Source organism: Phyllobates terribilis, unplaced genomic scaffold, assembly GCF_046119375.1.
Source record: "Phyllobates terribilis strain yellow unplaced genomic scaffold, ASM4611937v1 Scaffold_9__5_contigs__length_417890890, whole genome shotgun sequence".
Taxonomy (NCBI): domain Eukaryota; kingdom Metazoa; phylum Chordata; class Amphibia; order Anura; family Dendrobatidae; genus Phyllobates; species Phyllobates terribilis.
In genome coordinates this window covers 374,142,708-374,157,469 of record NW_027362769.1, presented here as the reverse complement: position 1 = coordinate 374,157,469, position 14,762 = coordinate 374,142,708, and the positions used below count along the sequence as shown (strand labels likewise).

Below are 14,762 nucleotides of genomic sequence, written 5' to 3'. Positions count from 1 at the left end.
CTCCATTGGCTGGCCCCGGCTGGCCGGTCTCTCTTATGCGGAATGGGCCTATGGAGCATTCGGGGACCTGGGTGGTCGGGACCGCTGCACCTTATTTCTAGTTAGCGCAGTGGTTAGGTATCACACATGGAACGCACGGTGCTTAGTATCGACGCAACGAAAAATCCTCCCAGTGGACGATGTGTTTAGGACCATACTCGGTGACCTGGTGAAAGTGCGTTCTCTGGAGTATGAGAGACTGGGTACACGGAGGGCCGCTCTCCTCTGGAGGGGCTTTTCTTTTAGTGTGCCCTAGTCTGGTTATCTCCTCTCCTGGTGGTGGGCTGCTGCTGACACCATAGATTTTTGTTTTGATCAGTAGACAGTGATGTAGGGCTGCAGGCACCGAACTTGGGCTTTGTCAGTTGTGGTTATTGTATTGTTTGTTTCTGTATATATTGTACATATGGGTTTGGGTGTAGGTGTTAGGTTGGGTGATGGGAAAAGGGGGGAGGTGGGTTCACCTTGTGGGGCTTTGGGACACTGGGTATTTGGGTGAAAAACTGGCACTGCCTGATCTGGTCTATGGACGTTGGACATGGACTGAGGCATGAGACGCAGGACCAGCTCTCAGGTCAGTGTTGGGGTTGGGAATGGTGGGCTTGAGTGTGGGGTGTTTTGTTTAATCTTGTATATATTTGTATAGTTAGTATTTATTTTATATTAATTGAAAAAAAAAGACGTACTGTAGTTACTTACCGGTAACGGGATTTCTCGGAACCCATGACGGCACCACGGAGAGAGAGGGGATCCGCCCTTCAAGGACAGGAAACCTACAGATAAAAAGGGCGGCACCTCTCTCCCGCATTAGTTGGTTTACAGAGCACCGAGAGGACCGCCAGGTTAGTAACACAAATTTTTACATTTCTATTTATATATATATATATATATATATATATATATATACACTGTGTTCCAAATTATTATGCAAATAATATTTTCTCAGATTTTCCCAAATTACCTATATGAATTGCAGTCATTGTAATTTTCCAGTCAAATAACTATTAGAGTACAATTGAAAGGTTTTTGTACAAACTGCCAATGATAACAGTATATTTTTAAAAAAATAAAAAACTCAAACTGCACTCAAAATGCATGTTCCAAATTATTATGCACAGCAGAGTTTTCAACCTTTTCATTTTAATAAAGAACAAAAAAATGGTCATTTTTGAAATTATAAGCATTAGCAGGTTATTACAAACTGACATCAAACAGTTTTCAACTCAAAACTTTATTCTAGGTGATGTTACATTTGCACATATGACCGCTTGTTCGAAAGGAGCTTCTGAACTCTCTCGTCCATTGAATTTGTCAGGTTTTGGATGGTTTCTGCTTCAATTGTTTTGCATGAGGACAGAATACCCTCCCACAGCTGTTGCTTAGATGTGAACTGCCTCCCGCCATCATAGACACTCCTTTTGATGATGCTCCAGAGGTTATCAATGGGGTTGAGGTCAGGGGAGCATGGGGGCCACACCATAAGTTTGTCCCCTTTTATGCCCATAGCAGCCAGAGATGCAGATGTGTTATGTGCAGCATGAGACGGGGCATTATCATGCATGAAATGATCTCGATGGTCCAGATGGATGGAGTGGAGGATGGCTGGTTGATGGACACCCCATGCAAACACAGCTACGGCACTAACAAGGAGAAGGCGGAGTAATGTTTTGGGCTGGAATCATGGGGAGAGAGATTGTCGGCCCTTTTCGGATCCCTGAAGGGGTAAAGATGAACTCCATAATGTATGTTCAGTTTCTCAAACAGCACTTCCTTCCATGGTTCAAGAAGAAGAACCGTGCATTCCGCAGCAAGATCATTTTCATGCATGATAATGCCCCGTCTCATGCTGCACATAACACATCTGCATCTCTGGCTGCTATGGGCATAAAAGGGGACAAACTTATGGTGTGGCCCCCATGCTCCCCTGACCTCAACCCCATTGTGAACCTCTGGAGCATCATCAAAAGGAGTGTCTATGATGGCGGGAGGCAGTTCACATCTAAGCAACAGCTGTGGGAGGGTATTCTGTCCTCATGCAAAACAATTGAAGCAGAAACCATCCAAAACCTGACAGATTCAATGGACGAGAGAGTTCAGAAGCTCCTTTCGAACAAGCGGTCCAATGTGCAAATGTAACATCACCTAGAATAAAGTTTTGAGCTGAAAACTGTTTGATTTCAGTGTGTAATAACCTGCTAATGCTTATAATTTCAAAAATGACCATTTTTTTGTTCTTTATTAAAATGAAAAGGTTGAAAACTCTGCTGTGCATAATAATTTGGAACATGCATTTTGAGTGCAGTTTGAGTTTTTTATTTTTTTAAAAATATACTGTTATCATAGGCAGTTTGTACAAAAACCTTTCAATTGTACTCTAATAGTTATTTGACTGGAAAATTACAATGACTGCAATTCATATAGGTAATTTGGGAAAATCTGAGAAAATATTATTTGCATAATAATTTGGAACACAGTGTATATATATATATATATATATATATATATATATATATATATATATATATATATATATATATATATATATATATATATATTTTTTTTTTTTAAAAAGGAGCTTGCCAGACACACCCTGTGACTAAACAAAGGCAACATACAAATGTCCGCACCCATGTGTGAAGGGAGGGAATGTACGGGTGCCGTCATGGGTTCCGAGAAATCCCGTTACCGGTAAGTAACTACGTCTTTCTCTTTCCCCATGACGGCACCACGGAGAGATTTCAGAGAAGAGAAGATTAGGGAGGGACCACCGCTTCCAGAACCCTTCTGCCAAAGGTAAGGTCTGAAGACGAGGTTAGATCTAGCCGGTAGTGTTTAAAGAATGTGGAAGGAGAAGATCAGGTTGCCGCTCTACATATCTGTTCGATAGAAGCCCCAGCCTTCTCCGCCCAGGAGGCTGCCACTGCCCTAGTTGAGTGAGCCTTTAGACCCGCCGGCGCAGTTTCCCCGCTTGAGGAGTAAGCCAGGGAGATGGCGTCCCTTATCCATCTTGCCAGGGTGCTCTTGGAAGCCTTCCGTCCCTTCCGAGATCCCTGGAAGCACACAAAGAGAGACCTATCCTTCCTACACTCTCGTGTGGCCTGTAAGTATTGTATAATGCACCTCCTGACGTCTAAGGTGTGAAGGGCCTCTTCCCCCTTGTTTTTTGGGTCTGGACAAAAGGAAGGGAGGGAGATCTCTTGTGACCTGTGGAAGAGGGAACCCACCTTAGGAAGGTACGCAGGGTCAGTCCTAAGTGACACCCTATCTTCTAGGATTAGCGTGAAAGGAGGCCCTGCTGATAAGGCTTGTATATCACTAATCCGACGTGCCGATGTGAGGGCCACTAGAAGGGAAGCCTTAAGGGACAGGATTTTAAGAGACACGTCCGCTAGAGGTTCAAAGGGACACCTGGTTAGAGCCGAAAGCACGAGATTTAAGTCCCAAGGAGGAATCTTCTGGGAGGGGATGGGCCTGGACCTATGGGATGCCCTGAAGAACCTGGAGACCCATCTATTCCCCGCCAGGTCACAGTTATATAGAGCTCCCAGTGCCGCCACCTGAACCTTCAGAGTGCTTGTGGCCAACCCCTGCTCCAACCCCTTTTGAAGAAACTCCAAAATAGCAGTAATAGGGGCCTCCCCCACTACTTCCGACCCCGTGAAAGAAAGAAAGAAACCTTCTCCAGGTTTTACCGTAGAGTTTGGTAGTTACGGGTTTCCTACTCTGCAGTAAGGTGGAGATTAAATTGGGGGAGAACCCTCTATTCCTCAAGAGCGCCCTCTCAAACTCCAAGCTGTCAGGTGCAAGTTTGCTACCTGTGGATGAAGGACTGGTCCCTGGGACAGTAGATCCGGAATTTCCGGAAGGACCCAGGGGTTGGAGGCGGACATTATCCTTAGCCAGGAAAACCAAGGCCTCCTTGGCCAGAAGGGGGCGATCAAGATCACGTTTGCCTCGTCTTCCCTGATCTTCCTCAGAACTACCGGAATGAGAGCAATCGGAGGAAAGGCATACGCTAGCTGGTGGTTCCATATGATCGAGAAGGCATCTAGCGCCGCTGGGTTCCCCCTGGGGTCGATCGAGCAGAACGTGTCCACTTTCTTGTTTTTCCAGTTGGCGAATAGGTCTATGGAGGGGGGCCCCCAAACCCTCGTGATTTTGTCGAACACTCGCTGGTTCAGCTCCCACTCGCCCTGTCTCAGCTGGGTCCTGCTCAGGAAGTCCGCCGTGACGTTCTCTGTCCCTTTTATGTGGAGTGCCGATAGAGATTCTAAATTGTTCTCTGCTACCCGGAGGATGGAACTTGACACTCTTAGTAGAGAATGATACCGGGTACCCCCCTGGTGATTTAGGTATGCCACCACTACCCTGTTGTCCGAAAACACTCTCACGTGGTGCCCCCTTAGCGTGTCTAGAAATTCTAAGAGGCCATACTTCACCGCCAGGAGTTCCTTCATGTTGGAGGATACCTCTTCTAAATCCTTCGACCAGACCCCCTGAGCCACTTGGTCGTTTAGATGAGCCCCCGACCCACTGGGGCTTGCATCCGTCGTTAGTATCTGAGATACTGGTATAGTCCATGGGACGCCTTTGCCTAGATTGTCCCCCTCTGTCCACCATGTCAGGGAAAGCAAAGTTTTTGATGATAATGTCAGCCGACCTTCTAAGTGCCCTCTTAGTGACCTTTCTGCCCCCAAGATCTCCCACTGTAAGCCCCTGGTGTGTAACTGAGCCCAGAGGACCCCCGGGATGCAGGCCGTCATGGAGCCTAGGAGGGACATTGCTCCCCTCAGAGTCATATCGGGATGGTTCTTCAAGTAGGACACTCGGGCTATCATGCTTTGGATTGTCTCCGCCGGGAGACGGCATTCCTGACTCCTTGAACCTAACAGGATACCCAAGTACTCTTGTACTTGAACTGGTTCCAGCCTGGATTTATTTAGATTTAACAGCCAGCCCAAACTCGTCAAGAAACCCATGACTTTTGCTAGATGGTCCTTGCAATGGCTGAAGAGTTGCCTATAATAAGTAGATCGTCTAAGTACGGGACTATTAGAATGTTCCTCTCCCTCAGATGGGCCATAACCTCTGCCACCACCTTTGTGAAGATTCTTGGGGCTATTGCTAACCCGAAGGGGAGAGCCGTATATTGGTAGTGCCTTATTGTGCCCCTTATCGGTATTGCTACCCTCAGGAATTTTTGGAAGTCTCTGTGTATGGGGACATGATAATATGCGTCCTTCGGATCCAGGACAGTCATAAAACAGCCCGAGAACAACAATTTCACAGATGTTTTTATTGATTCCATCTTGAATGAATGAACTTTCAGAACTCAATTTCTTTAGATTTACAATAGTCCTGAATGTTCCATCCGGTTTCTTCCTGAGGAATAGAGGGGAGTAGAACCCAACGCCTACCTCCTGAGCTGGGACTTCCCGAAGGACAGCCTTGTCCACTAGGCCTAGAACCTCTTGTTCTAGAGCCAACTGCTCTACCTCTGAAGACCTCACGGGGGTTATTACGAAACTTGGACGGGGAGTGGAGAGGAACTGGAATCTTGGCCCCGATTTTATCAGGTCTAAAATCCAGCGCACGTTTGATATTTTTTCCCAGGCCGGGAGGAAATAGAGAAGCCTCCCCCCCACCTGGGGCTGACTTTCATTGGGCGGGTTTCCTACTGTCACCAGGGGGCCTGTTAAACATGAACCCCTTGGCCTTTCTCTGCCTCTTGTCCTCCCACCTGTCCTGGTCTTTGGGGGGTCTCCTTCGCATGAATTTCCTACTCCGAAAAGATCTCCTAAAAGAAGTACCAGAGAGGACCGGGAAGCGTTTTTTGTTATCCCCGGCCTTGTCTAGGATATCATCCAGAGTGGACCCGAATAAGAATTCCCCCTCACACGGGATGGAGCACAACCTAGACTTCGTTTGGAGGTCGCCTGGCCAGCATTTGAGCCAGAGGGCCCGCCTAGCTGCGTTTGAAAAACTCCCAGCCCTAGCTGACAGCCTGACAGAGTCGGCCGAGGCATCAGCCAGAAAAGCCGCTGCGCCCTTCATCACTGGGATGGAGTCTATTATATCATCCCTTGAGGCTTTATCCTTCAACTGCGCTTCTAGTTGGTCTAGCCAGACCATCAAAGATCTGGCCGTGCATGTGGCTGCTACCGCGGGTTTTAACCCCCCCCCCCTGCCGCCTCCCAAGCTCCTTTCAAAAAGGAGTCAGCTTTCTTATCCATAGGGTCTTTCAGCACCCCCATGTCTTCAAATGGCAGGGAAAACTTCCTAGAGGCCTTGGCTATCGCGACATCAATTTTAGGCGCCTTCCCCCAGAAGGAGCACACAGGGTCCTCAAAGGGGTATTTTCTTTTGGGTGCCAACAACCCTTTCCTCTCTGGTTTTATCCATTCCCTCTTAATTAGAGAATGTATTTGATCATTAAGAGGGAAGGATCTCTTTTTCTTCTGTCCTAGGCCACTAAACATTATGTCCTGGATAGATTTTTTAGGGTGAGGATCCACGAACCCCATAGTAGCCCTAACTGCCTTAATCAAGGTATCGGTTCCATCTATAGGGAAACAACTACGACCCCCGTCCCCTGAAGACGATGAATCGGATGAATCGGAGACTACTCCCTCCTCATCTGAACCACTGGACTCCTGCACCGGGGATAGGTGTCTAGTTTTTCCTTGTTCCCCCCCCTTCTGCAGGGACTTAAAGGTGTCCTCCACCTGAGATTTAATCAGGGATCTGAGTTCGGTGGCAAACTTAGGGGTCTCCTCACAAATAGTTTGCTCGATGCATGAGTTGCACAGTCTCTTTTGCCAAGCAGTGGGCAGATCCGCCGCGCAAAGCGCGCAGGCCCTGTGCTTGGATTTGCCCGTACTCTTCCTTCCCTGAGAAGAAAAGAGAGGGGGTCTCAAGTTACAAGTGAGCTTTCACGAAGATCACTTACCGACCCGTAGTAAGAGGGAATAACGGATTTGAAGAGGAACCCGATCCAGTAGCTGCGTCCTTCCTCGAGGCTGACGCCGCACTGGAGTCCTTGCCATGTAGTGAAGACCTGCCAGAACGCCCGCTTCCTCCGTCCCCTTGCCGTGAAGGCCCGCTGGAGGATCCTTTAATACGCTTCCTCTGAGGCGATGGTGAGTGGGGATGCAGGGACTGCACCTCCTGGGGCTCCTGCTCGCTCATAGCTGTAGAGTGCCAGAGAATGACAGGAAGCACTCCCCTGTGTTTCCCTGGCCATTTAAACTCTATAGGGGTCCACCTCCCCCTCTGGCCTAGTACCTGTGTTACAGGTGTGTCTCCCCCCTCCCCCCCGTTAGGCCACCGCTGTGTACCAATAGGGAGGGAAGGGGGGCGCTCCCCCCGTGCGGTCAGTTTCCTGCGCGCGCTTGAACGCGCCGCTCCCAGAGGGACCCGCGGCCGCGTCACTTCCGGCGGGAGCACCAGAGGGGAGCACCGGCGCGCGCGCCCCACGTCACTTCCGGCGCGCGCGCCCCACGTCACTTCCGGCGCGCGCGCCCCACGTCACTTCCGGCGCGGGCCCCGGGGCTTGAGGCTTACTCACTAACCCGAGCCACGGAAGCCCCGCCATTTACCTGGGCCCCGACGCCACCGGAGACCGCAGCGATCCAGTTCCTTGCTGTGCCGCGTCTCCCTGCCACCCTAGAGGCCCGCTGACCCCAGCGGTGGCGCTACAGGACACCGCACCAGCCGAGGCAGGGAACCCCCGCTGCCTGAACCGGTCTGGCCGGGCCTGGTAAGTCTCATATCCTTCTATCTTCATTCCATTCCAGGAACTTTCATCCGTAGGTCCCTGTCAAGGACAGGAAACCAACTGATGTGGGAGAGAGGTGCCGCCCTTTTTATCTGTAGGTTTCCTGTCCTTGAAGGGCGGATCCCCTCTCTCTCCGTGGTGCCGTCATGGGGAAAGAGAAAAAGTTTGTATATATTTTGTCAGCTATTGTTTATTTTGTTTATGTTTATTTTATTTATTGTTTGTGGTTATTATTTTCTTTTGTAACCAGACCAGAAGTCTGTAATATGAGTAGTTATTATTGTGTATATATGTATAATATGTGTGTGAGGAGAGAGGGAGCGGCTGGACCAGTTCATTACATTGTTTATTTTCTGGTTATTAATTTTGTTATGTTTCTGTTATTATTATTGTTATGTTTTTCATTTTTATAATAAAAGATCTACAGGATGTAACTCAGGATCAGTGCAGGATCAGTAATGTAATGTATGTACACAGTGACTGCACCAGCAGAATAGTGAGTGCAGCTCTGGAGTATAATAAAGGGTGTAACTCAGGATCAGTACAGGATAAGCAATGTAATGTATGTACACAGTGACTGCACCAGCAGAATAGTGAGTGCAGCTCTGAAGTATAATAAAGGGTGTAACTCAGGATCAGTACAGGATAAGTAATGTAATGTATGTACACAGTGACTGCACCAGCAGGATAGTGAGTGCAGCTCTGGAGTATAATACAGGATGTAACTCTGGATCAGTAATGTAATGTATGTACACAGTGACTGCACCAGCAGAATAGTGAGTGCAGCTCTGGAGTATAATACAGGAGGCAACTCAGGATCAGTACAGGATAAGTAATGTAATGTATGTACACAGTAACTGCACCAGCAGAATAGTGAGTGCAGCTCTGGGGTATAATACAGGGTGTAACTCAGGATCAGTACAGGATAAGTAATGTAATGTATGTACACAGTAACTGCACAAGCAGAATAGTGAGTGCAGCTCTGGAGTATAATACAGGATGTAACTCTGGATCAGTACAGGATAATTAATGTAATGTATGTGCACAGTGACTGCACCAGCAGAATAGTGAGTGCAGCTCTGGAGTATAATACAGGGTGTAACTCTGGATCAGTACAGGATCAGTAATGTAATGTATGTACACAGTAACTGCACCAGCAGAATAGTGAGTGCAGCTCTGGGGTATAATACAGGGTGTAACTCAGGATCAGTACAGGATAAGTAATGTAATGTATGTACACAGTAACTGCACAAGCAGAATAGTGAGTGCAGCTCTGGAGTATAATACAGGATGTAACTCTGGATCAGTACAGGATAATTAATGTAATGTATGTGCACAGTGACTGCACCAGCAGAATAGTGAGTGCAGCTCTGGAGTATAATACAGGGTGTAACTCTGGATCAGTACAGGATCAGTAATGTAATGTATGTACACAGTGACTGCACCAGCAGAATAGTGAGTGCAGCTCTGGAGTATAATACAGGATGTAACTCTGGATCAGTACAGGATAAGTAATGTAATGTATGTACACAGTGACTGCACCAGCAGAACAGTGAGTGCAGCTCTGGAGTATAATACAGGATGTAACTCAGGATCAGTAATGCAATGTATGTACACAGTGACTGCACCAGCAGAATAGTGAGTGCAGCTCTGGAGTATAATACAGGAGGCAACTCAGGATCAGTACAGGATAAGTAATGCAATGTATGTACACAGTGACTGCACCAGCAGAATAGTGAGTGCAGCTCTGGAGTATAATACAGGAGGCAACTCAGGATCAGTAATGTAATGTATGTACACAGTGACTGCACCAGCAGAATAGTGAGTGCAGCTCTGGAGTATAACACAGGATGTAACTCAGGATCAGTAATGTAATGTATGTACACAGTGACTGCACCAGCAGAATAGTGAGTGCAGCTCTGGAGTATAATACAGGATGTAACTCAGGATCAGTACAGGATCAGTAATGTAATGTATGTACACAATGACTGCACCAGCAGAATAGTGAGTGCAGCTCTGCAGTATAATATGGAAGTACTTACCCATGATTCTTATCTCCCACCACACCGTACCACACAGCGTTGGCACACAGGAAGAGGAATATGAGAAGAGCACAGCAGGTGGCTCTCTGGACGCGGGTGAAGCGGCTGCGGGGAGGTCGGTCCCACATTGACAGCCAAACGTGTTTTTCAGTGATTCCTCGCTGGAGTTCAGCCATAAAGATGCGGGAGAATCTCTTCAGTTCTGTCTCACCTGAATCATGAAGGAAACACAGCTTCACATTGAGGAGTTTGGCTAAAATCATACAGAATTTGTAAAAGTTCTGAAAAACACTCACTGGCCGCAAAAATCTCCTTCTCCACCCGCCGGCCGCTCTCCTCCTGTCCCACGGACAACCAGTCATTGACCAGGAAGAAGTAATTCTTACTGCGCTGCAGGTCCTTGATGATGACGTGCTGCACGTACCAAGAGGGGCTGAGTCCTGTCCAAACATATTCACGTCACTATCAGAGCACGGGACGTTGCGACCATGTGAATATATAAAACGTTACAGTTCTGGAGACAGTGTCATCTTCCTTTCCTTCCAGGAACATGCAGGCGCTCCAATAACATTCACGAACCTTCACTGTCACTAAAAGTTCATTTTGTATAAAAGAGTAAAAGAAGAGAGGGAGGAGGGAGATGTGGCTGCAGTCTCCATGTGAAAGTGAAGCAGCATGGGAGGGGGAGGAGAATCAGCAATAGGAGAAATCTGATTGGCTCACAGCACTGCTCTGACATCACATCAGGAGGAGCTCGCTGAGCATTTATCTCCTTGAGGACGGAGTCATTTTTCAGCTTCAGTTTTTTTATCTACCCTTCTTTTTTATTTTTCCACCCACACACCCATTGGTGTGTGTTTGTTGTAGTTTTGATTGATTTTATCGTACAATATAAAAAAAAAAATCCAAGTCGGGTGATATAGTGAAAAAATACAATTTATTTTTGGTCTTCATTTTCATGGTGTGTTTTATTTGCTTTTTTTTTTAATGGTTCTAAAAAATTCAGAACTTTATATTAAAATATGTTTTTGGCACCACTTTAATATTTCTCTGCATGAAGCTGTATTTTTATCTGCTGTAATTCTGCCTTTTCGTTTTTTACCACATGGGTCCAGTAATTTTGGATTTTGATCAGTCGGACTTTTACAAACGTTTTTTTTTATTTTTTTTTATTATTATTATTATTTTATTTTTTGACAACTTTCTACATATTTTTCTAGATTCCCTAAGATTGTTTGATTGCTAGTACTATACAATACATTGCTACAGTAAGTAGGAAAATTAAAAATCTGCTATTAAGTCCAACCACGGACTTCATGGGAATACAAAGATGGCAGCAGCCGAGACCTATACAATCACGGGGGGCAACCCATCCGCACCCCATTTATAGCACAGTGATTAGAATCATTTAAATGCCATTGACAGTGATTACTAGCAGCATCTACATGGTTAAATGGCAGGGATCAGAGCTAGCTCTGGTTGCTACCGTCAGAAGCAGGTGCTGACTGTATAACACATCTGGCACTTGCTCCTGAGCCTGTGATTTATAAATATATGGCCGGTTGTTAAGGGGTCAAAGAAGACCCCAAAGTATAGAAGGTGAGTTTGTACTGCTGGTGTATATATCCTGCAAAAAGTGTCAGTATATTAGTGAAATACTTAAAGGGGAATGACGATCGCAAAAAAAAATAAAAAATCCACGTTGGGAGATTTGTCTTGCAAGAAACCAGTTGTGGGAGATACCTAGGAGGAGAAATACCTGAGCAATGCCAAAAGGGTGCGACTGCGCTGCAGAACCCCTTTACTGTGCAAATCTGTGCCCTTTAAATGTAGTTCCCTCTTCTGCCAGCAGATGGCAGTGTACAATCATGTTAACTCGCTGCAAATCAACTAAAGCCTCATTTACATAAAACAATTAGTGTCCTGACACAAATGTTTATGGACGTCTAACGATAATCACCTCGTCTAAGTCAGGAAAGAGAAGACCGAGATGGAGTGTTGATAAATATCTGAACAGCCGTATATACGAGGATATCCCTGTATACAGTGTGTAGGAAGGAGGCTGTGACGGCTGTACGCTGGGATCACAGACTCAGGGATTTACTAATGCACAGAAGTGTAGTGGATGTGTGATATTAGGTTATTGGTGACAGTGAGTGCTGCTCTGGAGGACTTAATGCGACCATTGAATCAACATAAGAAGGAGGATTCTCTGTATCATGAGACTCCAGGTATCCAGACCCCCAAATTGTTCTGGCTTTAGCCCAGAGTCCATCGTCCCGTTACCTTTATTATCGTGCCACAGACGGACTTTCCACACGTTTCCCAAGCTCTTCTCTGTTGCGATCTGGAAGATGTCCACGCTGTTCCGGTGGAAGGTGTTCTCTCCGTCCAGATGCCTGTGGCCACTTTTACTGTCCACCCCGTACAGACTGATGCCAACGTGAGCCGTGGTACCTGAGCGGGCGACGGTGAGGGCTGGCGTTGTAGATTACAGACGTAGGCACGTATATACATGGACGTAGACGCACACACGTATATACATGGACGTAGACGCACACACGTATATACACGGACGAAGACGCACACACGTATATACACGGACGTAGACGCACACACGTATATACCCTGACGTACACGCACACAGATATATACACTGACGTAGACGCACACACATATATACATGGACGTAGACGCACACACGTATATACATGGACGTAGACGCACACACGTATATACACGGACGTAGACGCACGCACGTATATACACGGACGTAGACGCACACACGTATATACACGGACGTAGACGCACACACCTATATACACGGACGTAGACGCACACACGAATAAACAACGACGTAGACGCACACATGTATATACACGGACGTAGACGCACACACGTATATACAAGGACGTAGACGCACACACGTATAAACACCGACGTAGACGCGCACATGTATCTACACGGACGTAGACGCACACACGTATATACACAGACGTAGACGCACACACGTATAAACACCGACGTAGACGCACACACGTATAAACACCGACGTAGACGCACACACGTATATACACGGACGTAGACGCACACACGTATATACACGGACGTAGACGCACACACGTATATACACGGATGTAGACGCAGACACGTATATACACGGACGTAGACGCACACACGTATATACATCGACGTAGACGCACACACGTATATACACCGACGTAGACGCACACACGTATATACACCGACGTAGATGCACACACGTATATACCCTGACATAGATGCACACAGATATATACACTGACGTAGACACACACACGTATATACACCGACGTAGACGCACACGTATATACACTGACGTAGACGCACACACGTATATACACCGACGTAGACGCACACGTATATACACTGACGTAGACGCACACACGTATATACACCGACGTAGACGCACACGTATATACACTGACGTAGACGCACACACGTATATACACCGACGTAGACGCACACGTATATACACTGACGTAGACGCACACACGTATATACATCGACGTAGAAGCACACACGTATATACACCGACGTAGACGCACACACGTATATACACTGACGTAGACGCACACACGTATATACATCGACGTAGACGCACACACGTATATACACGGACGTAGACGCACACACGTATAAACACCGACGTAGACGCACACACGTATATACACGGACGTAGACGCACACACGTATATACACGGACGTAGACGCACACACCTATATACATGGACGTAGACGCACACACGTATAAACAACGACGTAGACGCACACATGTATATACACGGACGTAGACGCACACACGTATATACACGAACGTAGACGCACACACGTATAAACACCGACGTAGACGCACACATGTATATACACGGACGTAGACGCACACACGTATAAACACCGACGTAGACACACACACGTATAAACACCGACGTAGACGCACACACGTATATACACGGACGTAGACGCACACACCTATATACACGGATGTAGACGCACACACGTATATACACGGACGTAGACGCACACACGTATATACATCGACGTAGACGCACACACGTATAAACACCGACGTAGACGCACACACGTATATACACCGACGTAGACGCACACACGTATATACCCTGACATAGATGCACACAGATATATACACTGACGTAGACACACACACGTATATACACCGACGTAGACGCACACGTATATACACTGACGTAGACGCACACACGTATATACACCGACGTAGACGCACACGTATATACACTGACGTAGACGCACACACGTATATACACCGACGTAGACGCACACGTATATACACTGACGTAGACGCACACACCTATATACACCGACGTAGACGCACACACGTATATACACCGACGTAGACGCACACGTATATAAACTGACGTAGACGCACACACGTATATACACCGACGTAGACGCACACGTATATACACTGACGTAGACGCACACACGTATATACACCGACGTAGACGCACACGTATATACACTGACGTAGACGCACACACGTATATACACCGACGTAGACGCACACGTATATACACTGACGTAGACGCACACACGTATATACATCGACGTAGAAGCACACACGTATATACACCGACGTAGACGCACACACGTATATACACTGACGTAGACGCACACACGTATATACATCGACGTAGACGCACACACGTATATACACGGACGTAGACGCACACACGTATAAACACGGACGTAGACGCACACACGTATAAACACCGACGTAGACGCACACACGTATATACACGGACGTAGACGCACACACGTATATACACGGACGTAGACGCACACACCTATATACATGGACGTAGACGCACACACGTATAAACAAC

At 46.9% G+C, this 14,762-nt stretch overlaps 1 protein-coding gene across 2 annotated transcripts in view; it reads right to left on the bottom strand.

The window, feature by feature from the left end:
- The window catches only part of PKD1 (polycystin 1, transient receptor potential channel interacting), a 184,924-nt gene that overhangs the window by 33,793 nt on the left and 136,369 nt on the right, over positions 1 to 14,762 (bottom strand). For both annotated transcript variants that reach the window (XM_073648383.1, XM_073648384.1), the window contains exons 26-28: positions 12,145 to 12,315; positions 10,155 to 10,298; positions 9,859 to 10,069 (exon numbers count right to left, since the gene is read on the bottom strand). In XM_073648383.1, coding sequence (XP_073504484.1) covers positions 9,859 to 10,069; positions 10,155 to 10,298; positions 12,145 to 12,315 — 526 coding nt within the window. The remainder of the gene's footprint in view (positions 1 to 9,858; positions 10,070 to 10,154; positions 10,299 to 12,144; positions 12,316 to 14,762) is intronic.